The sequence below is a fragment of the Coregonus lavaretus genome (assembly GCF_964263955.1).
Source record: "Coregonus lavaretus genome assembly, contig: HAP1_SCAFFOLD_496, whole genome shotgun sequence".
NCBI classification, from domain to species: Eukaryota; Metazoa; Chordata; class Actinopteri; order Salmoniformes; family Salmonidae; genus Coregonus; species Coregonus lavaretus.
This window is the reverse complement of record NW_028165072.1, coordinates 319,981-346,729: the sequence shown is the minus strand read 5'-3', so window position 1 is coordinate 346,729 and position 26,749 is coordinate 319,981. Positions and strand designations below refer to the sequence as shown.

At 43.3% G+C, this 26,749-nt stretch overlaps 1 protein-coding gene across 1 annotated transcript in view; it reads right to left on the bottom strand.

Annotated features, from left to right (window-relative positions):
• Nucleotides 1–23,155, bottom strand: part of LOC311116312 (ras-related protein Rab-5C-like) — a 36,893-nt gene extending 13,738 nt beyond the window's left edge. Inside the window, exons 1-2 of the mRNA XM_084191410.1 lie at nt 22,661–23,155; nt 16,295–16,636 (exon numbers count right to left, since the gene is read on the bottom strand). Coding sequence (XP_084047536.1) covers nt 16,295–16,306 — 12 coding nt within the window. The 5' untranslated portion in view covers nt 16,307–16,636; nt 22,661–23,155. The remainder of the gene's footprint in view (nt 1–16,294; nt 16,637–22,660) is intronic.
• Nucleotides 23,156–26,749: the final 3,594 nt, after the last annotated feature.

The window sequence follows — 26,749 nt, the reverse complement described above, 5'->3', positions numbered from 1 at the left end:
ACCATGAAGAGACACACACTGACTCACACATGCAGACACACACATCACAACAACAAGCTTTATCATAGGCCGTGGAAAGATCAGAACCAAGAAAGAGGTAGAGTCAGAGTATCTCTCTCAGTCTCACATAAAAACATACAGAGACACACCCAAACACACACACACACACACACACACAAACATAGAGACACCCACACCACAATAGCATGCTTTATCAATTCTCGAAGATATGAAAAGAGATGCCAAGCAGAAAATAAACAATAGTAACTCAGACACAGACACAGCCTTTACTGTGGTCTGAGCATCCACCCCCTCTAGTGACATCAGGTCAAATCAGACCAAGCCACTGTCCCCCCTCCCTCCCTCCCACTAAATTAAGAGGAGGAAGAGCTATCCCAACATGCATCTCATCCACATGTTAGTGGACCTGTCCCGCCCCGGCAGACTCTACGCCTCTTTTAATTGGCTCTCAAAATATTTTGGGAGGCGCTGGTGTGACAGGTTAAAGGACATATTCATAGCCTGTTATACACTAAAAAGTATTAGTAAGTTCATGGTATGTAAGGATCTTAAAATATCTAAGGTTAAAAAGATCATGCATTCAGTACTAGTTCATAGAGATTGATAAAATTCATAATTGTGTTAAAAGGTTAAAATCCGTCAAGTGTACAAAGGGTAAAAATTGTAAGAGGAATGTGTAAACGTTATATTGACTACTTTATTTTGTGGTGCCTAATTTAAGGGTAAAAGTGTTAATCTGTGATCTACTAAATGCTCTTAATCTATGAGCCTGAGATCGATTGCTCTGGTCTCCACCCAACTTCCCAGGGAAATCGCGGTCTTTTTCCTCATTATACTAAAGTTTTCAGTGAGGAAACATAACTGCATCACTCTCGTGATTATTTCTCCCCTCTTTCAGGTACGTTATTGATATAAAATGAGTTAATTTGAATGTAATAACTTGCTAACATGTCAAGAGAGTTTAAGGTATGTTTTAGTAACATCTTGAGTAAGTTGGAGTTAAGTTGAAGAGAGTAATAGGTGCGTGTGTGAGTGAAACCTGCTCGGTTGCAGCGAAGAATAGCTTCGTACTGAGAGTAGCTGCCATTTTATGCTAATTGTGAATGAACATGTGCGCTGTTAATAATATATTTTGGGGTTATTTGTATAATGTGTTTAGAATACTTTGTTGACATGGTTGATAAATGTAGTTATGGGTTACTGAGCTAAAGCTACTTTGTGTTTGACAGTTATATTGAAACATTTGTATATGTTTTAGTGAATTACAGTTTATGCTGTTGTGACTTGAATAAGCTTTGTACCCTACAAAACTATCTAGTTCCTGTAGATCTGTTGTTCTGTAAAATGTGATATTTTTGTAAAAGGATTATACTAAAGTTTTCATTGAGGAAACATAACTGCATCACTCTCGTGATTATTTCTCCCCTTTTTCAGGGGCGTAACACTGGCTGGCTGGTGCTGCCGTCCTAGAGCGGGGCGATGGCCAAGCTGATCCTAATTAGGGGGGATTATGGTCTGGCTCCCTCAATAGAAGGATAGAGACAATGGTGGCTGGTAGTTTATGGGGCAGTGGTGAACAGTAGGGCTGGGAATTGCCAAGGACCTCACGATACAATATTAACATGATACTTAGGTGCTGATACGATATGTATTGCAATTCTATATGTATTGCAATTTGATACTGTGATTTTATTGCAATTTGATGTTCCAAACATATTGCTCACTATATATCTGCTGCAAAGGGACAAGAGAGAGCCACTAAAAATCTAGTTTTGAAGATAAAAGTGCTCAAAACATGTTGGCACACCATTTAAAACATTGAAAAATAATATGGAGAACAAGCTTTAGGATGAGAAATACCAGAGTTTTCAACATAGAGATCCTATTAAATTACATATTAAATTAGAGTATTCAAATTCCTAATTCTATGGTTTTCAACTTGACCATAGATGCAGTAAAGGAGTCAATGGAATGCAGACGTTGCATTGACCACATTCAACAAATCTGATCCAACAAAGTGGATATTCATCAAATCCGTCATGATTTATGAAGTGTAACAGGCCCACAATGTGCTTACTTAAGTCCGATTTGGATAAATGTGTCTCCGTGCTGTTGTTGCTGTGCTGTTTGTTGCTACTTGGCTACCTGCCAAACTATTCACGTTTTACTTTTAATAAACGTTTAATCAATCTCTGTGTTCAACAAATTTACCAACTTTTTAGTTTTGTCCTCACTCATCTTTTTTCGTTAAACTTTTTCACCCCGGACGTTTATCCCGAGACAGAAGAGTCATTTTCCTGTGCGTTTTAGCTGCCAACTTTACGTTATTTTCCATCGCAACTTTTTTCCCTTATTCAACTTTTTCACTCCGGACGCTTTATCTGGACGTGGTTCATCAACATCTTCAACATCTTCAACAGCCGAAGCTAAGTAGTAACATTAACATGATGTCTTCTAATTGCAGTCGCTGTACTCATAATATACAGGAGAATTCTCGCCTTACGGCGAGAATAGCTGTGCTACAAGCCCAGCTTCAGACGCAATCGTTAGGCAAGGGCAATATCAGTGTAGGAAAGGAAGAAACAGCGTCTGTGCCACCAGTAAGTACAGACGGTAACGTTAGTATAAATCCCCCCGCACAGTCCCCGCAGCCGGACAACTTTCTCATGGCTTCTGGAGGGAAATACTGTTGGAATGCTCAACCGGTGTCGCTCATTCAGCCGACAGAAACCTTCAACCGGTTTTCCCCATTATGTAGCGAGTCGGAGTCTGAGTCTGAGTCTTCTCTAGTCTCTACTCCTCCCGTTACGGGGTCTGAGACTCCGAAGGCTCCCACCATTAGCTCTGACAAATTGAAAACCCTAGTCATTGGCGACTCCATTACCCGCAGTATTAGACTTAAAACGAATCACCCAGCGATCATACACTGTTTACCAGGGGGCAGGGCTACCGACGTTAAGGCTAATCTAAAGATGGTGCTGGCTAAAGCTAAAACTGGCGAGTGTAGAGAGTATAGAGATATTGTTATCCACGTCGGCACCAACGATGTTAGGATGAAACAGTCAGAGGTCACCAAGTGCAACATAGCTTCAGCGTGTAAATCAGCTAGAAAGATGTGTCGGCATCGAGTAATTGTCTCTGGCCCCCTCCCAGTTAGGGGAAGTGACGAGCTCTACAGCAGAGTCTCAGCACTTAATCGCTGGTTGAAAACTGTTTTCTGCCCCTCCCAAAAGATAACATTTGTGGATAATTGGCCCTCTTTCTGGGACTCACCCACAAACAGGATCAAGCCTGACCTGCTGAGGAGTGACGGACTCCATCCTAGCTGGAGGGGTGCTCTCCTCTTATCTACCAACATAGATAGGGCTCTAACTCCTCTAGCCCCACAGTGAAATAGGGTGCAGGCCAGGCAGCAGGCTGTTAGCCAACCTGCCAGCTTAGAGGAGTCTGCCAATAGCACAGTCAGTGTAGTCAGCTCAGCCATACCCATTGAGACTGTGTCTGTGCCTCGACCTAGGTTGGGCAAAACTAAACATGGCGGTGTTCACCCTAGCAATCTTATTAGGATAAAGACCTCCTCCATTCCTGCCATTATTGAAAGAGATTGTGATACCTCACATCTCAAAATAGGGTTACTTAATGTTAGATCCCTCACTTCAAAGGCAGTCATAGTCAATGAACTAATCACTGATCATAATCTTGATGTGATTGGCCTGACTGAAACATGGCTTAAGCCTGATGAATTTGCTGTGTTAAATGAGGCCTCACCTCCTGGTTACACTAGTGACCATATTCCCCGTGCATCCCGCAAAGGCGGAGGTGTTGCTAACATTTACGATAGCAAATTTCAATTTACAAAAAAAAAAATGGCGTTTTCATCTTTTGAGCTTCTAGTCATGAAATCTATGCAGCCTACTCAATCACTTTTTATAGCTACTGTTTACAGGCCTCCTGGGCCATATACAGCGTTCCTCTCTGAGTTTCCTGAATTCCTATCAGACCTTGTAGTCATAGCAGATCATATTCTAATTTTTGGTGATTTTAATATTCACATGGAGAAGTCCACAGACCCACTCCAAAAGTCTTTCGGAGCCATTATCGACTCAGTGGGTTTTGTCCAACATGTCTCTGGACCTACTCACTGCCACAGTCATACTCTGGACCTAGTTTTGTCCCATGGAATAAATGTTGTAGATCTTAATGTTTTTCCACAAAATCCTGGACTATCGGACCACCATTTTATTACGTTTGCAATCGCAACAAATAATCTGCTCAGACCCCAACCAAGGAGCATCAAAAGTCATGCTATAAATTCTCAGACAACACAAAAATTCATTGATGCCCTTCCAGACTCCTTCTGCCTACCCAAGGACGTCAGAGGACAAAAATCAGTTAACCACTTAACTGAGGAACTCAATTTAACCTTGCGCAATACCCTAGATGCAGTTGCACCCCTAAAAACGAAAAACATTTGTCATAAGAAACTAGCTCCCTGGTATACAGAAAATACCCGAGCTTTGAAGCAAGCTTCCAGGAAATTGGAACGGAAATGGCGCCACACCAAACTGGAAGTCTTCCGACTAGCTTGGAAAGACAGTACCGTGCAGTACCGAAGAGCCCTCACTGCTGCTCGATCATCCTACTTTTCCAACTTAATCGAGGAAAATAAGAACAATCCAAAATTTCTTTTTGATACTGTTGCAAAGCTAACTAAAAAGCAGCATTCCCCAAGAGAGGATGGCTTTCACTTCAGCAGTGATAAATTCATGAACTTCTTTGAGGAAAAGATCATGACCATTAGAAAGCAAATTACGGACTCCTCTTTGAATCTGCGTATTCCTCCAGGGCTTAGCTGTCCTGGATCTGCACAGCTCTGCGAGGGCCTGGGATCGGGAGAGACACTTAAGTGTTTTAGTACTATATCTCTTGACACAATGATGAAAATAATCATGGCCTCTAAACCTTCAAGCTGCATACTGGATCCTATTCCTACTAAACTGCTGAAGGAGCTGCTTCCTGTGCTTGGCCCTCCTATGTTGAACATAATAAACAGCTCTCTATCCACCGGATGTGTACCAAACTCACTAAAAGTGGCAGTGATAAAGCCTCTCTTGAAAAAGCCAAACCTTGACCCGGAAAATATAAAAAGCTATCGGCCTATATCGAATCTTCCATTCCTCTCAAAAATTTTTGAAAAAGCTGTTGCGCAGCAACTCACTGCCTTTCTGAAGACAAAAAATGTATACGAAATGCTTCAGTCTGGTTTTAGACCCCATCATAGCACTGAGACTGCACTTGTGAAGGTGGTAAATGACCTTTTAATGGCGTCAGACCGAGGCTCTGCATCTGTCCTCGTGCTACTAGACCTTAGTGCTGCCTTTGACACCATCGATCACCACATTCTTTTGGAGAGACTGGAAACCCAAATTGGTCTACACGGACAAGTTCTGGCCTGGTTTAGATCCTACCTGTCGGAAAGATATCAGTTTGTCTCTGTGAATGGTCTGTCCTCCGACAAATCAACTGTACATTTCGGTGTTCCTCAAGGTTCCGTTTTAGGACCACTATTGTTTTCACTATATATTTTACCTCTTGGGGATGTTATTCGAAAACATAATGTTAACTTTCACTGCTATGCGGATGACACACAGCTGTACATTTCAATGAAGCATGGTGAAGCCCCAAAATTGCCCTCGCTAGAAGCCTGTGTTTCAGACATAAGGAAGTGGATGGCTGAAAACTTTTTACTTTTAAACTCGGACAAAACAGAGATGCTTGTTCTAGGTCCCAAGAAACAAAGAGATCTTCTGTTAAATCTGACAATTCATCTTGATGGTTGTAAAGTCGTCTCAAATAAAACTGTGAAGGACCTAGGCGTTACTCTTGACCCTGATCTCTCTTTTGACGAACATATCAAGACTGTTTCAAGGACAGCTTTTTTCCATCTACGTAACATTGCAAAAATCAGAAATTTTCTGTCCAAAAATGATGCAGAAAAATTAATCCATGCATTTGTTACTTCTAGGTTAGACTACTGCAATGCTCTATTTTCCGGCTACCCGGATAAAGCACTAAATAAACTTCAGTTAGTGCTAAATACGGCTGCTAGAATCCTGACTAGAACCAAGAAATTTGATCATATTACTCCAGTGCTAGCTTCCCTACACTGGCTTCCTGTTAAGGCAAGGGCTGATTTCAAGGTTTTACTGTTAACCTATAAAGCGTTACATGGGCTTGCTCCTACCTATCTTTCCGAGTTGGTCCTGCCGTACATACCAATACGTACGCTACGGTCACAAGACGCAGGCCTCCTAATTGTCCCTAGAATTTCTAAGCAAACAGCGGGAGGCAGGGCTTTCTCCTATAGATCTCCATTTTTATGGAACAGTCTGCCTACCCATGTGAGAGACGCAGACTCAGTCTCAACCTTTAAGTCTTTACTGAAGACTTATCTCTTCAGTAGGTCATATGATTGAGTGTAGTCTGGCCCAGGAGTGTGAAGGTGAACGGAAAGGCTGGAGCAACGAACAGCCCTTGCTGTCTCTGCCAGGCCGGTTCCCCTCTCCACTGGGGTTCTCTGCCTCTAACCCTGTTGCAGGGGCTGAGTCACTGGCTTGCTGGTGCTCTTTCATGCCGTCCCTGGGAGGGGTGCGTCACTTGAGTGGGTTGAGTTACTGACGTGATCTTCCTGTCTGGGTTGGCGCCCCCCCCCTTGGTTTGTGCTGTGGTGGAGACCTCTGTGGGCTATACTCGGCCTTGTCTCAGGATTGTAAGTTGGTGGTTGGGGATATCCCTCTAGTGGTGCGGGGGCTGTGCTTTGGCGGAGTGGGTGGGGTTATATCCTTCCTGTTTGGCCCTGTCCGGGGGTTTCTTCGGATGGGGCCACAGTGTCTCCGGACCGCTCCTGTCTCAGCCTCCAGTATTTATGCTGCAGTAGTTTATGAGCCCTAGGACCATACGTCAGGACTACCGGGCATGATGACACCTTGCTGTCCCCAGTCCGCCTGGCCTTGCTGCTATTCCAGTTTCAACTGTTCTGCCTGCGGCTACGAAACCCCTACCTGTCCCAGACCTGCTGTTTTCAACTCTTAATGATCGGCTATGAAAAGCCAACTGAGAGACCTGAGCCCTAGGACCATACGTCGGGACTACCGGCCGTGGTGACTCCTTGCTGTCCCCAGTCCGCCTGGCCTTGCTGCTATTCCAGTTTAAACTGTTCTGCCTGCGGTTATGGAACCCCTACCTGTCCCAGACCTGCTGTTTTCAAACTCTTAATGATCGGCTATGAAAAGCCAACTGAGATTTATTCCTGATTATTATTTGACCATGCTTGTCACTTATGAACATTTTTGAACATCTTGGCATGGTTCTGTTATAATCTCCACCCGGCACAGCCAGAAGAGGACTGGCCACCCCTCATAGCCTGGTTCCTCTCTAGGTTTCTTCCTAGGTTTTCGCCTTTCTAGGGAGTTTTTCCTAGCCACCGTGCTTCTACACCTGCATTACTAGCTGTTTGGGGTTTTAGGCTGGGTTTCTGTACAGCACTTCGAGATATTAGCTGATGTAAGAAGGGCTATATAAAATAAAATTGATTGATTGATTGATTGATCACTGCATACCATGTAGAAGTTGTCCCTTTTCAGGTTTAGAAGAAGTGACTGCTAAATGCTAACTCCCGTTCGTGTAAGCTTGTTAGCATACCTAGCATACAGAAATCGTTGATGGTAGTCAAAGTCGTTTCTAACTGTAATGCATTTGATTGGTAATGATGACATGAATATGTATTGGGGTTGACATCCATACAAACATTATACTCCAATTTCTACCTCAACATAGTGTGAAATACACATATAAACAATAGGCTAAATTATCCAGAGCGACTTGTAAGCGCATACACTTTTCTTCCTGGTCCCCCATGGGAATCGAATCCACAATCCTGGCGTTGCAAGCGCCACACTCTACCAACTAAGCCACATGGGATCAATGAGGAGGGCAATGAGGAGACTCAGGATCTTCCCCCACAGCCCTTTCCCACACAGCCCTTTCCCTCACAGCCCTTTCCCTCACAGCCATGGCAATTCCTTTGTTTTGGTTGAGTTCGATTAACCTCTTTACCGCATCTATATCGCAATGATGTCATAAAGGAGGGTGGGGTGACATGCTAGTTCTCTTCACCTAGGTGACATGTTGGATGCCCTCTATGACATCATAGACCACTGTATGGCACAACATTCCTATCAAACATTCTTAACACCACAACTCACCTATCTCTGTACAGAGTAGTTGCTTTTTTAATTTTACTGATTGAGAGATGGCTTTGTACTCTTCCAGTATTAAATTGTTGGTATATGTAATCTTGGCATTACACATTCTGGACGGCAAGGATTTTCGGGATAACCTGATGCCCCCCATGGGCATTTGGCAGTGGGCCAGCATGCCTCACATTGAACTGAACACCAACACCATCAACTTCCATCAACGACCCTGGACCACACAGAACACCAACGAGACATTATGGAGATGGATTGGGGGTAAGGCCCTGCGACAGACTTGTGTCCTATCCAGGGGGTGTACATCAAGCTGCCTCATGCTACAAAAACAGGAGATAGGCTCCTGCCCTATGGGCCATTGTGGCTTCGACAAGCCCACCACCACCCAGACCAGAAACAGTATTGACCAGAAATACAGAGATGTTAGTACTTTGCACCAGACAACCAGTGATTCTACGGCCAGCCGCAGAACGCGTCGCCCCCGAGTAGCTGAGCTCAGGAGTAGGGAGAGAGCGGGAGCAAGTGAGCTTGTGTGGAAGAAGACCAACACCATCAACTTCCATCAACGACCCTGGACCACACAGAACACCAACGAGACCACTGGACACAGTTTGCACAAGTGCACCGGAGAGGCTTGTGTTATGGTCAGCTTGGAACCCACTGCTACCCGGGTAGCTACAAACAACACTAACCAACTCAGTGGCCTTGTCGTTAGCGTGTCCGCCCTGAGATTGGAAGGTCGGGTGGTTTATCCGCGGTACAATCATACCAAAGACTCTAAAAACGGGACCCGGTGCCTCTCAGCTTGGCACACATTATGGAGATGGATTGGGGGTAAGGCCCTGCGACAGACTTGTGTCCTATCCAGGGGGTGTACATCAAGCTGCCTCATGCTACAAAAACAGGAGATAGGCTCCTGCCCTATGGGCCATTGTGGCTTCGACAAGCCCACCACCACCCAGACCAGAAACAGTATTGACCAGAAATACAGAGATGTTAGTGCTTTGCACCAGACAACCAGTGATTCTACGGCCAGCCGCAGAACGCGTCGCCCCCGAGTAGCTGAGCTCAGGAGTAGGGAGAGAGCGGGAGCAAGTGAGCTTGTGTGGAAGAAGACCAACACCATCAACTTCCATCAACGACCCTGGACCACACAGAACACCAACGAGACCACTGGACACAGTTTGCACAAGTGCACCGGAGAGGCTTGTGTTATGGTCAGCTTGGAACCCACTGCTACCCGGGTAGCTACAAACAACACTAACCAACTCAGTGGCCTTGTCGTTAGCGTGTCCGCCCTGAGATTGGAAGGTCGGGTGGTTTATCCGCGGTACAATCATACCAAAGACTCTAAAAACGGGACCCGGTGCCTCTCAGCTTGGCACACATTATGGAGATGGATTGGGGGTAAGGCCCTGCGACAGACTTGTGTCCTATCCAGGGGGTGTACATCAAGCTGCCTCATGCTACAAAAACAGGAGATAGGCTCCTGCCCTATGGGCCATTGTGGCTTCGACAAGCCCACCACCACCCAGACCAGAGACAGTATTGACCAGAAATACAGAGATGTTAGTGCTTTGCACCAGACAACCAGTGATTCTACGGCCAGCCGCAGAACGCGTCGCCCCTGAGTAGCTGAGCTCAGGAGTAGGGAGAGAGCGGGAGCAAGTGAGCTTGTGTGGAAGAAGACCAACACCATCAACTTCCATCAACGACCCTGGACTACACAGAACACCAACGAGACCACTGGACACAGTTTGCACAAGTGCACCGGAGAGGCTTGTGTTATGGTCAGCTTGGAACCCACTGCTACCCGGGTAGCTACAAACAACACTAACCAACTCAGTGGCCTTGTCGTTAGCGTGTCCGCCCTGAGATTGGAAGGTCGGGTGGTTTATCCGCGGTCCAATCATACCAAAGACTCTAAAAACGGGACCCGGTGCCTCTCAGCTTGGCACACATTTAGGAGATGGATTGGGGGTAAGGCCCTGCGACAGACTTGTGTCCTATCCAGGGGGTGTACATCAAGCTGCCTCATGCTACAAAAACAGGAGATAGGCTCCTGCCCTATGGGCCATTGTGGCTTGGACAAGCCCACCACCACCCAGACCAGAAACAGTATTGACCAGAAATACAGAGATGTTAGTGCTTTGCACCAGACAACAAGTGATTCTACGGCCAGCCGCAGAACGCGTCGCCCCCGAGTAGCTGAGCTCAGGAGTAGGGAGAGAGCGGGAGCAAGTGAGCTTGTGTGGAAGAAGATGGTGGAAGTGATTAATGGGGCAGAAGAGAGGAGGATAGAGGCTGCATGCTGCATGTTTCTGGCTCTCTGCTGCTGGTTGTACGGAATGGGCCTGCTGCTCACCATCAGTGTGAGAGAACTACTGCAGGTAATGTGATGTGAAAGAGAGATTAGGGGTATGAGGGGGTCTGAGAAAGGCTTTAAGAACAACAATAGAATAGGTCCATATAGTGACATTTACCCTTTGTAGTTATATATATATTGCCTAAGCTGACATACAGTATTACTTACATGTCACTGTAAAGACTTAAGAAATCACCACATTGTTATCAATTCATTTGACCTTGGAACATGAATTAAAATATGGTTTTGTTTTCCTAATAAGACTAAGTTTATTTTATTTCCATAGATAATGGTCGCATTAGAGCTCCATGGAGATGAGCAAAAGGAGAGAGGAGCTGAGAGGGAGAAAGACAGCTGTAAAGATGCTCAAACCGCTCCAGTGTTGGTGACCACCCGTGGTTCAACTAAGAAGAGAGCCCGCCGCCTCCGCCGTCAGTCCAACAAGGGGAAACACTGAATAACGTGCCCATACAGGACATTGTTCATTTGCATTCCAAATAATACAATATCATATTTTCTAATAAATGATACTTGTTTTAGCATCATCTGTTTCTCAGTTCTTATTTTGTTATAGGAGTAGTTTGAAGAGGTTTGAAAATAATCACGAAATGACCACAAAATGACCACATAATGTAAAAAGTACAGTAGCCATTTAGAATATGTAAAACAAAATACCACAGAAAGAAATAAGATATTTCAGTTGATTTATAAAACACAACAGGGGCTTATACATGCTTATAACAACTACCAATGCATTATACCTGAATGCTTTAAGTAAAGTTTTACCGTCATATACAGCTGAAGCTGAAATGAAAGCCTTTTTAGATTCACTGTTGTTGCCCATCACCCTGTGCTGGGGTTTTGAGAGAGAGAGAGAGAGAGAGACAGAGAGAGAGAGAGAGAGAACAGTCTGCAGCACCCGGCCTCACCCTACTAGAATCTGAAGTCAAATGTCTTTATGTTTGCTGATGATCTGGTGCTTCTGTCACCAACCAAGGAGGGCCTACAGCAGCACCTATATCTTCTGCACAGATTCTGTCAGACCTGGGCCCTGACAGTTGCCAGGACCACAAATACAAATTCCATCTAGACACCGTTGCCCTAGAGCACACAAAAAACTATACATACCTCGGCCTAAACATCAGTGCCACAGGTAACTTCCACAAAGCTGTGAACTATCTGAGAGACAAGGCATGAAGGGCCTTCTATGCCATCAAAAGGAACATAACATTTGACATACCAATTAGGATCTGGCAAAAAATACTTGAATCAGTTATAGAACCTATTGCCCTTTATGGTTGTGAGGTCTGGGGTCCGCTCACCAACCAAGAATTCACAAAATGGGACAAACACCAAATTGCAGAATTCTGCTAAAATATCCTCTGTGTACAAAAAAAAACACAAAATAATGCATGCAGAGCAGAATTAGGCCGATACCCGCTAATTATCAAAATCCAGAAATGAGCCGTTAAATTCTATAACCACTTAAAAGGAAGCGATTCCCAAACCTTCCATAACAAAGCCATCACCTACAGAGAGATTAACTTGGATAAGAGTATATGGATGGTGTTAAGAGATAGATGGGAGGTATTGAATGGAGTTGAAGGATGGGACTAATAACAAATAACAACAAATAATAACAAGATAACTAATAATGTAAGCATACTGTGTCCATAATAAGTATATAGGTTGTATGTTGGGAGCTTTTGGGAAAGAGCACAGTTAGAAAGATATGGCATATAGAAGCAAACCGGATAGACATCATGAAAATGATCGGAGAGGTTGAGAGTAGAAGAAGTTCAGGAGCAAAAAACTAAAAAAACAAATAAAATAGAATTATTGTAAAATTGACTGTGTCCATAAGGTGTAGATAGTAAGTATAGGCTGGAAGTAGAGGCCTGGGCATTGTTGTTCACTAATTTACCCCAAGTAGGGAAAGGATGGCGGGGTTGAAAAGTAATAAAGGGGAGTATATATATATAAAAAACATGGGGGATTGGAAGTGATGCAGACAATTACATTAATAGAAGTTACAATCTATCTGCAATATTAAGCTGATCTACCCCCTGAAAAAAAAAAAAAAAAAAAAAAAAGAAACTTGGAGAAGAGTCCCCTAAGTAAGCTGTTCCTGGGGCTCTGTTCACAAACACAAACAGACCCCACAGAGCCCCAGGACAACAACAACAACACAATTAGACCCAACCAATTCATGAGAAAACAAAAAGTGAATTACTTGACACATTGGAAAGAACTAACAAAAAAACAGAGCAAACTAGAATGCTATTTGGCCCTAAACAGAGAGTACACAGTGGCAGAATACCTGACCACTGTGACTGACCCAAACTTAAGGAAAGCTTTGACTATGTACAGACTCAGTGAGCATAGCCTTGTTATTGAGAAAGGCCGCCGTAGGCAGACCTGGCTCTCAAGAGAAGACAGGCTATGTGCACACTGCCCACAAAATGAGGTGGAAACTGAGCTGCACTTCCTACCCTCCAGACAAATGTATGACAATATTAGAGACACATATTTCCCTCAGATTACAGACATTCACAAAGCATTCGAAAACAAACCCAATTTTGATAAACTCCCATATCTATTGGGTGAAATACCACAGTGTGCTATCACAGCAGCAAGATGTGTGACCTGTTGCCACAAGAAAAGGGCAACCAGTGAAGAACAAACACCATGTAAATACAACCCATATTTATGTTGACTTATTTTCCCATTTGTACTTTAACTATTTGCACATTGTTACAACACTGTATATATACATAATATGACATTTGAAATGTCTTTATTCTTTTGGAACTTCTGAGTGTAATGTTTACTGTTAATATTTATTGTTTCTTTCACTTTTGTTTACTATCTACTTCACTTCACTTGCTTTGGCAATGTTAACATACATTTCCCCTGCCAATAAAGCCCTTAAATTGAAAAATTGAAATTGAATTGAGAGAGAGAGAGAGCAGAAAAGCCTGGACCCTCTGTCAGTTCAGTGAAGCAAAGAGGAAGGGTAACACAAGCCGACATGGAGAGGATTCGTTGGAAGACACACACACACACACACACACACACACACACACACAAACAAACAAACAAACAAACAAACAAACAAACAAACAAACACAAACACACACACACACACACACAAACAAACAAACAAACAAACACACACACACACACACACATAAACACACAGGAATACACATTTACTCGAAACACACATCACGCACCCTTCAACATCCACAAAGCTTGCAAACAACATGTGTGTGTGTGTGTGTGTGAGCTGAGGCTGTGGGCCAGTGGGAGTCAGCAGAAGGTGAGCAGAGATAAGGCTGCATGATTGTGACTGTGTGTCAGAGGGAATCTGCACCGTACACCACACAAACTCACACACTCCCTCCCCTTCTCTCTCTCTCACCCCATCTCTCTCTAATGCCGGAGCTGTGCCAGGGTGCTAGGGAAAAAGCATGGGTGTGTGTATGTGTGTGAGTTGGTCTGAGTCAGACCTTGCCCTAGCTGACCCATGCCTTAGACAGTGACGGTCAGTGGCCACGTCAGGCCTCATTCTGCCCATCCTTCTTAAAGACTGACTGGCCACAAGGCATTGGACTGGGCTCTGCGTGCTGGCTCACTGAAGCAATGAAGCAATCAGGAAAGGGAAAGGAGGATGGTTGGGAGGACTGCAAAGAAGGGCGTCCACATGAGCAACACACCTGCAGGCAGCATGGCTGAATTATTTAGCCAACTATTCATTGTGTCACTACATAGAGAGAGAGGGAGAGAGAGAGAGAGAGAGAGGGGGGGGGGGGGGGGGGCGGAGGGTGAAAGAGGGGAAGGGTGAGAGGGAGGAGAGAGAGAGGGGAAGGGAGAGAGTGAGAGTAAGAGAGAGACAAAATAGAAGAGAGAGAGAGAGAGGCTAGAAGGAGAGGAGACAGGAGAAGAGAGGAGGAGAGGAGAGGTGGTATGTTTGTATGGGTGTATCGTGATCTCTCTGCTTTCCAGATTACTGCTGCTACATTGTGTTTAAGAACAGCCATCCCAGGTGTATACTAACTGCCAAAGCCAGTTATCTGAACGACCTAAGCGGGTGACTATTGACTGTTTGTGTACCTTCCTCTAGTGCTGAGTCAGATGTTCCATGGTTTCCAGGCAGTCTCAAGGGAGGTCTGTCCCCACTGCTGCCCCCTACAGGGTTGGAGTAGAAACACACTGCACCACCATGCCTACAGCAGCCTGCCAGCAGCCTTCCAGCAGCCTGCCAGCAGCCAATCAGGGCCAAAGAATCTGTGGCCATGGCAAGCGTTGCCGTGGTCTCTGTTGCTATGTAATTAAGTGCTGTTTGTACGAGATTTCTGCACCTGAAGTGGGTCAGAGTAATTTTCATGCGGAGATGTGTGTGTGCGCGCGCGCGCGCGTGTGTGTGTGCACGTGTGTGTGTGTGAGAGAGAGATATAGAGATAGAGAGAGTATTCAAGAGTGAGTGATGAGTGTTTGAGAGCAGGTTCTCCAGGTTTGTGAGAGTGTTTTCGAGCTGCGTAGGAGGGTTACAAGCAAAGAGAGAGTGGGAGACAGAAAGGACTAACATCATACCATGTAGCCAGTTTCACTATATATTCAAAGCTATGGGGAAAACCTGCAACTCCACTGCAGCCACTGCAGTAGCTCCCCTGGAGCGAGCAGGAACAAGAACGATCTAAAATAACCAGCAATTAATTAGTCAGTCAATGAATGACTTAACTCAGCTTTGTTCTCCTCCCTCTGTGTCCAGCCTCAGGCTAGGGAAGACTATATAGCACCATACACACTTCTACTCTATACACACTTCCATACACACTTCTACATTACACTAGTACTCCTGTACTGAGAGCCAGGGCACAACACATCTATACAGATTGAGACAGTTTGCTACAGCAGGAAAATAATCCTGCAGCAACAAGAAATGTGAATTATTATGTGGATTATAATTAATGGACATTTTTGTAGGGGTTGATACATTTTTCTTGAAGGAAAATCATGTCTGAAATTTCAATGTGGAAAGTTCTCCTGGGACAGGGTGATCAAATTAAGATCCTACATCTGTAGCAGCACTCCATGTTCACTTGTCATACTCATTATCACAGCATCCTCTTAGAAATGTACTGAAAGTATGATGAAACAGGTAGAACACAGTACCGATGCACCTTATTAGGTTATATAATGTAGCTTTATGTGTCATTGGAGGGTAGAACTCATATTCACATTTTGTCAAAAGTGTGCACACTATCATTTCTCTCCTCACCTGGTAAGGAGGTACAGACGTGAGCAGCCTTAGAGTTTTATAGTGGAATAGGGTACTGTACACTCTTAGAAAAAAGTGTTATATCTTTAACCAAAAATGGTTATTCGGCTATGCCCATAGAATAACCCTTTCAAGAACCCCTTTTGGGTTCCATGTAGAACCCTTTCCACAGACGGTTATACATGGAAACCAAAAGAGTTCTACCTGGAACCAAAAAGGGTTCTACCTGGAACCGAAAAGGCTTCTCCTATGGGGACAGCTGCGGAACCCTTTTGGAACCCTTTTTTCTAACAGTCTAGGGGTAGAGTAGGGTACAGCTGCAGAATAGGGAAGAAAGTGGGTGGGTTGTCCTACCTGTGTTGCCATGCTGGATCTTCCCGTTGCTTATCTGTTTGAGTCTCATCTGGTGAGACTTGCCGTTGTAGTGTATCTGGGCCTGGGCTGGGGAGTTGAGCTGGATGTTACACACGTCACACAGTGTGTAGCTACGCTGCTTCCTCTCCCTCTTGGGCCTGCTGTGGTCAGAGGAGGGCAGGGCGCCCCCACCTGGTCCTGGCTGCTCCCCCAGGACTACCCCCTCCTCCTGGGGGTCACAGCACGCCTCGCTGTCCAGGGTCAACCCCACCCCCACTCCTAAACCGTTCCTGTCCTCCTCCATCTCCAATACAGAGGATGGGCTGAACGGACGCTTCATTCCTGAGAGAGGAGAGAAGGATTTGTTATTGATTGTGTCGTTAACCTTTGTTTTGAGAGGTAACTTGACAGAGAACACATTCTCATTTACTGCAATGACACGATGAAGAGTTGCAGGGAAGAGGGGAGAGAAGAGGACAGAGATGAGAGAAGAGAAATGTGGAAAGAGAAGAGAGGACAAAGAAAAGGGATAGAGATGAGACAAAACAGAAAGAATGAGAGAGAAGGTATAGAGAACGGACCAGCGGGGATAAGAGGTCAGAGGTGAAGGATCAGGGATCAGGCCAGTCCTAGGCTTATGTCCAGCGCCAGTGGATCAGAGAGGCAGTGCTCTGTGAGTCTGAGGTTCCCAGTATCACAGTGGTATAACGGTGTGTTAGAGCACAGACGTGTGCTGGGAACAATGGAGCCATCATGGTATGCTATCCTCTGCCCGCCCCGCCTCTGCACAAAGCCCACCTGTTAAACCCGATTGCCCATAAAAGACAGGGACGCAAAAAGAGCCCATATTCAGAGGGCTCAGTGTAGGTGCATGTGGCATCTGATCCTAGGCCTGTCTGAAGTAAGCCCTGGCTGTCATCACTCACACACACACACACAGAGACATACACTGAGTGTACAAAATATTAAGAACACCTCTTTCCATGACATAGACTGACCAGGTGAATCCAGGTGAAAGTTATTGATGTCATTTGTTAAATCCACTTCAATCAGTGTAGGTGAAGGGGGTGGGGGGGCAATTTAAAGAAGGATTTTCAAGCCTTGAGACAACTGAGACATGGATTGTGTATGTGTGCCAATCAGAGGGTGAATGTGAAAAACAAAACATTTAAATGGCCCAACAGACATCCGGCCAATTTGACACAACTGTGGGAAGCATTGGAGTCAACATGGGCCAGCATCCCTGTGGAACTCTTTAACACCTTGAAGAGTCCATGCCCCAAGGCTGTTCTGAGGGCAAAAAGGGGGGGTGCAACTCAATATTAGGAAGGTGTCCTTAATGTTTTATATACAGTGGGGGGGAAAAGTATTCAGTCAGCCACCAATTGTGCAAGTTCTCCCACTTAAAAAGATGAGAGAGGCCTGTAATTTTCATCATAGGTCAGTATGATCAACTATGACAGACAAATTGAGAAAAAAATATCAAGAAAATCACATTGTAGGATTTTTTATGAATTTATTTGCAAATTATGGTGGAAAATAAGTGTTTGGTCACCTACAAACAAGCAAGATTTCTGGCTCTCACAGACCTGTAACTTCTTCTTTAAGAGGCTCCTCTGTCCTCCACTCGTTACCTGTATTAATGGCACCTGTTTGAACTTGTTATCAGTATAAAAGACACCTGTCCACAACCTCAAACAGTCACACTCCAAACTCCACTATGGCCAAGACCAAAGAGCTGTCAAAGGACACCAGAAACAAAATTGTAGACCTGCACCAGGCTGGGAAGACTGAATCTGCAATAGGTAAGCAGCTTGGTTTGAAGAAATCAACTGTGGGAGCAAATATTAGGAAATGGAAGACAAACAATCTCCCTCGATCTGGGGCTCCACGCAAGATCTCACCCCGTGGGGTCAAAATGATCACATGAACGGTGAGCAAAAATCCCAGAACCACACGGGGGGACCTAGTGAATGACCTGCAGAGAGCTGGGACCAAAGTAACAAAGCCTACCATCAGTAACACACTACGCCGCCGGGGACTCAAATCCTGCAGTGCCAGACGTGTCCCCCTGCTTAAGCCAGTACATGTCCAGGCCCGTCTGAAGTTTGCTAGAGTGCATTTGGATGATCCAGAAGAGGATTGGGAGAATGTCATATGGTCAGATGAAACCAAAATATAACTTTTGGGTAAAAACTCAACTTGTCGTGTTTGGAGGACAAAGAATGCTGAGTTGCATCCAAAGAACACCATACCTACTGTGAAGCATGGGGGTGGAAACATCATGCTTTGGGGCTGTTTTTCTGCAAAGGGACCAGGACGACTGATCCGTGTAAAGGAAAGAATGAATGGGGCATTGTATCGTGAGATTTTGAATGAAAACCTCCTTCCATCAGCAAGGGCAGTGAAGATGTAACGTGGCTGGGTCTTTCAGCATGACAATGATCCCAAACACACCGCCCGGGCAACAAAGGAGTGGCTTCGTAAGAAGCATTTCAAGGTCCTGGAGTGGCCTAGCCAGTCTCCAGATCTCAACCCCATAGAAAATCTTTGGAGGGAGTTGAGAGTCCGTGTTGCCCAGCGACAGCCCCAAAACATCACTGCTCTAGAGGAGATCTGCATGGAGGAATGGGCCAAAATACCAGCAACAGTGTGTGAAAACCTTGTGAAGACTTACAGAAAACATTTGACCTGTGTCATTGCCAACAGAGGGTATACAACAAAGTATTGAGTAACTTTTGTTATTGACCAAATACTTATTTTCCACCATAATTTGCAAATAAATTCATTAAAAATCCTACAATGTGATTTTCTGGATTTTTTTTCTTCTCATTTTCTCTGTCATAGATGACCTATGATGAAAATTACAGGCCTCATCTTTTTTAAGTGGGAGAACTTGCACAGTTGGTGGCTGACTAAATACTTTTTTCCCCCCACTGTGTGTGTGTGTGTGTGTGTGTGTGTGTGTGTGTGTGTGTGTGTGTGTGTGTGTGTGTGTGTGTGTGTGTGTGTGTGTGTGTGTGTGTGTGTGTGTGTGTGTGTGTGTGTGTGTGTATGTATGTATGTATGTATGTATGTATGTATGTATGTATGTATGTATGTATATATATATATATATATATATATACACATATACACACACACACACACACACACACACACAGTATCTCACAAAAGTGAGTACACCCCTCACATTTTTGTAAATATTTGAGTATATCTTTTTATGCGACATCACTGAAGAAATGACACTTTGCTACAATGTAAAGTATTGAGTGTACAGCTTGTATAACAGTGTAAATTTGCTGTCCCCTCAAAATAACACAACACACAGCCATTAATGTCTAAATCGCTGGCAACAAAAGTGAGTACACCCCTAAGTGAAAATGTCCAAATTGGGCCCAAAGTGTCAATATTTTGTGTGGCCACCATCATTTTCCAGCACTGCCTTAACCCTCTTGGGCATGGAGTTCACCAGAGCTTCACAGGTTGCCACTGGAGTCCTCTTCCACTCCGCCATGACGACATCACGGAGCTGGTGGATGTTAGAGACCTTGGTTCCCTCAATGAACTGTAGCTCCCCAGTGCCGGCAGCACTCATGCAGCCCCAGACCATGACACTCCCACCACCATGTTTGACTGTAGGCAAGACACTTGTCTTTGTACTCCTCACCTGGTTGCCGCCACACACGCTTGACACTATCTGAACCAAATAAGTTTATCTTGGTCTCATCAGACCACAGGACATGGTTCCAGTAATCCATGTCCTTAGTCTGCTTGTCTTCAGCAAACTGTTTGCGGTCTTTCTTGTGCATCATCTTTAGAAGAGGCTTCCTTCTGGGACGACAGCCATGTAGACCAATTTGGTGCAGTGTATGGTCTGAGCACTGACAGGCTGACCCCCGACCCCTTCAACCGCTGCAGCAATGCTGGCAGCACTCATACGTCTATTTCCCAAAGACAACCTCTGGATATGACGCTGAGCACGTTCACTCAACTTCTTTGGTCGACCATGGTGAGGCCTGTTCTGAGTGGAACCTGTCCTGTTAAACCGCTGTATGGTCTTGGCCACCGTGCTGCAGCTCAGTTTCAGGGTCTTGGCAATCTTCTTATAGCCCAGGCCATCTTTATGTAGAGCAACAATTCTTTTTTTCAGATCCTCAGAGTTCTTTGCCATGAGGTGCCATGTTGAACTTCCAGTGACCAGTATGAGGGAGTGTGAGAGCGATGACACCAAATTTTAACACACCTGCTCCCCATTCACACCTGAGACCTTGTAACACTAACGAGTGAACATTTTCACTTAGGGGTGTACTCACTTTTGTTGCCAGCGGTTTAGACATTAATGGCTGTGTGTTGAGTTATTTTGAGGGGACAGCAAATGTACACTGTTATTCAAGCTGTACATTCACTACTCTACAATGTAGCAAAGTGTCATTTCTTCAGTGTTGTCACATGAAAAGATATACTCCAAACTGCTACAGACCTATATCCATCCTGCCCTGCCTTTCGAAAGTATTCGAAAGCCAAGTTAACAAACAGATCATCGACCATTCCGAATACCACCGTACCTTCTCCGCTATGCAATCCGGTTTCCGAGCTGGTCACGGGTGCACTTCAGCCACGCTCAAGGTCCTAAACGATATTATAACCGCGATTGATAATAGACAGTACTGTGCAGCCGTCTTCATCGACCTGGCCAAGGCTTTCGACTCTGTCAACCACCGCATTCTTATTGGCAGACTAAATAGCCTTGGTTTCTCAAATGACTGCCTCGCCTGGTTCACCAACTACTTCTCAGATAGAGTTCAGTGTGTCAAATTGGAGGGCTTGTTGTCTGGACCTATGGCAGTCTCTATGGGGGTGCCACAGGCTTCAATTCTTGGGCCGACACTTTTCTCCGTGTATATCAATGATGTCGCTCTTGCTGCTGGTGACTCTCAGATCCACCTCTACGCAGACGACACCATTTTGTATACATCTGGCCCTTCATTGGACACTGTGTTAACAAACCTCCAAACGAGCTTCAATGCCATACAACAATCCTTCAGTAGCCTTCAACTGCTCTTAAACACTAGTAAAATTAAATGCATGCTTTTCAATCGAACGCTGCTAGCACCCGCCCACCCGACTAGAATCACCACTCTCGACGGGTCTGACCTAGAGTATGTGGACAACTACAAATATCTAGGTGTCTGGTTAGACTGTAAACTCAACTTCCAGACTCACATAAAGAATCTCCAATCCAAAGTTAAATCTAGAATCGGCTTCCTATTTCGTAACAAAGCCTCCTTCTATCATGCTGCCAAACATGCCCTCGTAAAACTAACTATCCTACCGATCCTTGACTTCGGCGATGTCATTTACAAAATAGCCTCCAACACTCTACTCAGCAAATTGGATGTAGTCTATCACAGTGCCATCCGTTTTGTCTCCAAAGCCCCATACACTACCCACCACTGTGACCTGTACGCTCTTGTTGGCTGGTCCTCACTACATGTTCGTCGTCAAACCCACTGGCTCCAGGCCATCTATAAATCACTGCTAGGCAAATCCCCGCCTTATCTTAGCTCATTGGTCACCATAGCAGCACCCACCCGTAGTCTGCGCTCCAGCAGGTATATCTCACTGGTCATTCCCAAAGCCAACACCTCCTTTGGCCGCCATTCCTTCCAGTTCTCTGCTGCCAATGACTGGAACGAATTGCAAAAATCTCTGAAGCTGGAGACTCTTATCTCCCTCAATAACTTTAAGCATCAGTTGTCAGAGCACCTTACCGATCACTGCACCTGTACACAGCCCATCTGAAATTAGCCCACCCAACTACCTCATCCCTATATTGTTATTTATTTTGCTCTTTTGCACCCCAGTATCTCTATTTGCACATAATCTCTTGCACATCTAGCATTCCAGTGTTAATACTATTGTAATTATTCTGCACTATAGCCTATTTATTGCCTTACCTCCATAACTTGCTACATTTGCACACACTGTATATATATTTTCTGTTGTATTTCTGACTTTATGTTTTTTTTACCCCATATGTAACTCTGTGTTGTTTTTATTGCACTACTTTGCTTTATCTTGGCCAGGTCGCAGTTGTAAATGAGAACCTGTTCTCAACTGGCTTACCTGGTTAAATAAAGGTGAAATAATAAAAAATAAAAAAAATAAAAAATAAAAAAACTCACATATTTACAAAAATGTGAGGGGTGTACTCACTTTTGTGAGATACTGTATATATGTGTATATGTTTGGGAGGGAACAGCTATGTGTTTGATATTTTCTAAGAAGTGATATGTGTCCCTAAAATAACTGGGGTGCTTAGTGGAGAGGGGGTTGATATAATGAAGATGTTGTAGGACTCACTGTTGCAGTCAGAAACCATTTCTCTTCCGGGGGGAACCTCAACGGGAACTATCCAGGTGTCTGGTTCTTTGTGTATACACCCACTCAATTGGTTGGCACTTAAAATAGCCTTTGGGGGTTGAGTAGTCAAGTTGAAGCCGCAGTAGCGAATTTACTTGGCTTTGACGGCATTCTCGGTCTTCTTGGGGAGTAGCACCGCCCGGATGTTGGGTCCTCGTCGTTACGGAAGGCCAGCTGCAGGTGACAAGGGATGATGTGAGTTTTGGTGTTAGCTTCACACGCTAACGGCGGAGCTAACGGCGGAGCTAACAGCTAATACCGGAGCAAACAGCGAATCAAACGGGCCTCGAGGCCATTTGTGGTCGAGGCGAGAAGGGATACAGCTACGTCCGTGTTTGGTTGTATTTGGAAGGGACTAGTTCGCTTCATGTGGACTCTTCATTTGGACTGGACTGACTGACTCGACATGTAGGCGGGGCTCGGGAGCTTCAGAGCTAAGGGCAGGGCTACAGATTAGGTGTCCCTAAAGAACCGCTTGTCTAACAGTAGTTCCGCATTACATTAATTAATTTGCACTCAAGTTTGATTTATTTTTATACTGTGTATTCTCCGTGTAAATTCATGTACCGTACCGAGACGCCCGTACCATTTCGGTTCAATACAAATACATGTACTGTTCCACCCCTACATCCAACTGTAATCAAAATTGCCACAGCCATAGTTTCAGTAAATGTGATTAGTATATGTTCTCCCTTTCATTTTTTAAAGGATGATATGGATGAGCCAGACCTGTGGGATGCATCAGTGGTCCTCCTTACAACAGTCAGTGATGATGCCACAAGCCCAGTTCACTACCACCCAGTGAGAGTCTCTGTCGTCCTAGAGGGTGATGTGGTTGTCAATCTCCCCAGGCTTGCTGATGCCTTCCTGGTAATGTTCGGCCTGATTTATGCACTACATCTCAGCTATCCCAAGGGACTGACAAACACTTTTGAGTTCACACAGAAAATCTTACTTGGTCTTGATGACTCTAAACTGTCACCCAAGCTGCAGAATCTTAAAAATGAGCTGATGTTGTATGTGTAACTGAAGATCCAAAAAGGAGTGGTGGATTCTGATGGCTCACTCTGTTAGAGCATAGTCCATAATGAGAATATGTCATGTCAGGTCCATGTTGAATACTGTTCAACTGTTTATGTTAAAGTTGCTGCTCTACTCAATGGGTTTTCAGCCAAATGGCACAAAGTACACAGTGTCTTTGTACGTTTTAATGTACATTTAATTGTTGTTAAACTGAAATTCAGGGTTGAATTAAGTGTTTATATATGGAGGATATTTTTATTCATAATTCAAATTGAAAGGCCAAAGGGAAAACGAAGCGAGATCAAATTAAAAATATTATTATTTTACTACACTACTAGGAAAAATCATGCCATAATTAAATTTAAAAAGTCAAATTTAAAATGCAAAGCTTCAACTGTCAGCTGGAAGTCGTTTCAGACCCTCCCACCAGCAGTTGGGCCATGCCTCCTCATTTAAATTGACACCTGTCACTTCTAAATTAAAAGCTTAAATCAAAATGTAAAAGGTGAATCTGAAAATGTCAATGTCAAATGTAAAACGTAAAATTCAAAAGATAAAATGTCGAATTGAAAATTATAAAGGGGAAAGGCTAAAATAAAACAATTATATTTTAGATTTTAATTGAAGTATTTCCATTTTAAGCTTTTACATCATACATTTAATTATGGCATGATTTTTCCTAGTAGCGTAGTAAAATAATACTATTAATTTGATCTTGCTTCTTTTTCTCTTTGGACTTTCAATTTGAATTATGAATAAATATATCCTCCATATTTATACACTATGGCATTTTGTTTTTAAAAGGTGTACTATATAGCTTTGGGAAGTACATTTTTATCAGAAAGGAAAGCTCTTCATTGATACATTTTCATAAATAAATAAACTGTCCTCAAAGTTTCAGGCTACTTTACTTTAAAGTAGCCACCTTTCTAGTTGGAAACAGTGTTATAGGGACTTTATTTTCTTCTGAGGATGGGATGTTTATTCAGTTATGGAAATGGTTAAATACTTTTTATTGTCTTATTAATATTGTTAATTTTGCTTTTCGAGTTTGAATTAATTTTCTAAAACTATACAGTGCACCCTGAAGTTGCTAGATTTGAACCAGATAGCCAAAGGAAGGCTAAACACTGCCTTTGTACATGTTAATGTACCGTTTACAAAAATGTTGTAAAGTGGTTATCCCACTGGCTATAGGGTGAATGCATCAATTTGTGAGTCGCTCTGGACTAGAGCGTCTGCTAAATGATGTAAATGTGCCCTTGAGCAAGGCTCTTAACCCTAATTGCTCCTGTAAGTCGCTCTGGATAAGAGCGTCTGCTAAATGACTAAAATGTAAAATGTAAATGTAAATGTAATTCTCTTTTTAATTCTTAATTATTTTTATTACTATTATTGTTATATTACTATTATTATTAAATAGATTGTTTCATTTTGTGCTAAAAGGCACAGGTGTGGGCAAAAAATAATGTTGTATTAACAGTTTATAAGCTATTTGTGATATAATGATATTTTCTTAATGTAATTTTAGCTTTTCTGAGTTTGAATATGTTCTACTATTACATAGTTCATCTTAAAGTATAAACAAAATGCCCAGAAGTAGACTTGTTAATTGTTATTTTTTATTAATGTTTTTTTATTTCATATTGTTTTGCTAAAAGACTGGGCAAGAAAAGTTTATACTAAACATCTGAATAGATGATGTTTTTTTGTTTGACCTTTAAGTCAAGAGTACTTATTATTTTTAAGGCAATCAGTTGCCACAAATATTTTAAGTTTGGTGGTAAATGATTTTGAGTTGTAACAAGTCTATGCTTTTGAGTTATGGGTAATCAGAAGATTGATTGAAAAAACGAATAAATGTTAAGTTAACTCAGGATATTTATGTTTCATTTTCATGCTTGAAATTATTAAGTTCTCTTGAGATATTGCAATGAGAAAGATGAATAAATATTCTGAGTAGCATAAACTGAAAATGTTTGAGTTGGCTTAATCAGTACATTTAATTATAATTAAAAATTACATTTAACATGAACTCCAAATATATAAGCAATGATATACTCAAATGTTTGAGTTTATGAACTCAAAAAAACAGTGGCAACGGATTGCCTCACTTTCTTAAAGTTCTGCTTACTTATTCGGGTTTACAGTGATATGTCTGTGCTATGTGCAGGCAGCTAGTATAATTATTGTTTGTGAAGTAAGTATGGTAATTATTATTAAGGTTCTGGTCGTCTGAGATACCAACAAGTAGGCTATACAATATCAAGACATATGTATTTTTCTATTAGTGTATTTGAGTTTGTTCTGTCGTTTCTGGATGATTAAATTGAAATTGCATCCAACTTTATATGGCTTGTTTTAGATATAGTGATATTTGAGAATTGATTTCATTTCAAATAACTGAAAGTGAGAGGTTGTAATCTGAATAAAGGGGGGAAATGCCATTTATTGAACGTGGTGAGACAGTCTTACACATTTCTAGAGAACCAGTTCGGATTTAAGTATAACTTTTGTATGACTGAAGCTTTTAGTGGTAGGTCCAAGCTTAAAATATTTAATCAATTCTGTCCTCTCTATTGATATTCATTTTATAAATAGGCCCGTTTAATTTTGTCTGGCTTGCTGTTCCAAATCAAATGGAATATTTATTTTTCATATCAATTAAAAAACTGTTCGCTAGGTGTAGGCAAGACCGTAAACTGGGATAATACTATAGAGTTAATCAGTGTAATGTGAGGCTTCTTGTTTGCACGGGCAATGTCTCCGGCCAACTCCAGGATCTCAGCAGTCAGGCACTCGAGCACGGCAGCCAGGTAGACTGGTGCGACAGCGCCCACACGCTCGGCATAGTTGCCTTTGCGCATCAGCCTGGGCATCTCGTAATCCATCTTGATTTAAATGTTCATGTAAAATGTGTTCCCAACATTGAAAGAATGTCTGTGTTTGTGTGTGATTTTTTTATTCCAGGAAGATGAAGGGGGTGATGTCCTGCAGGACCTAGCA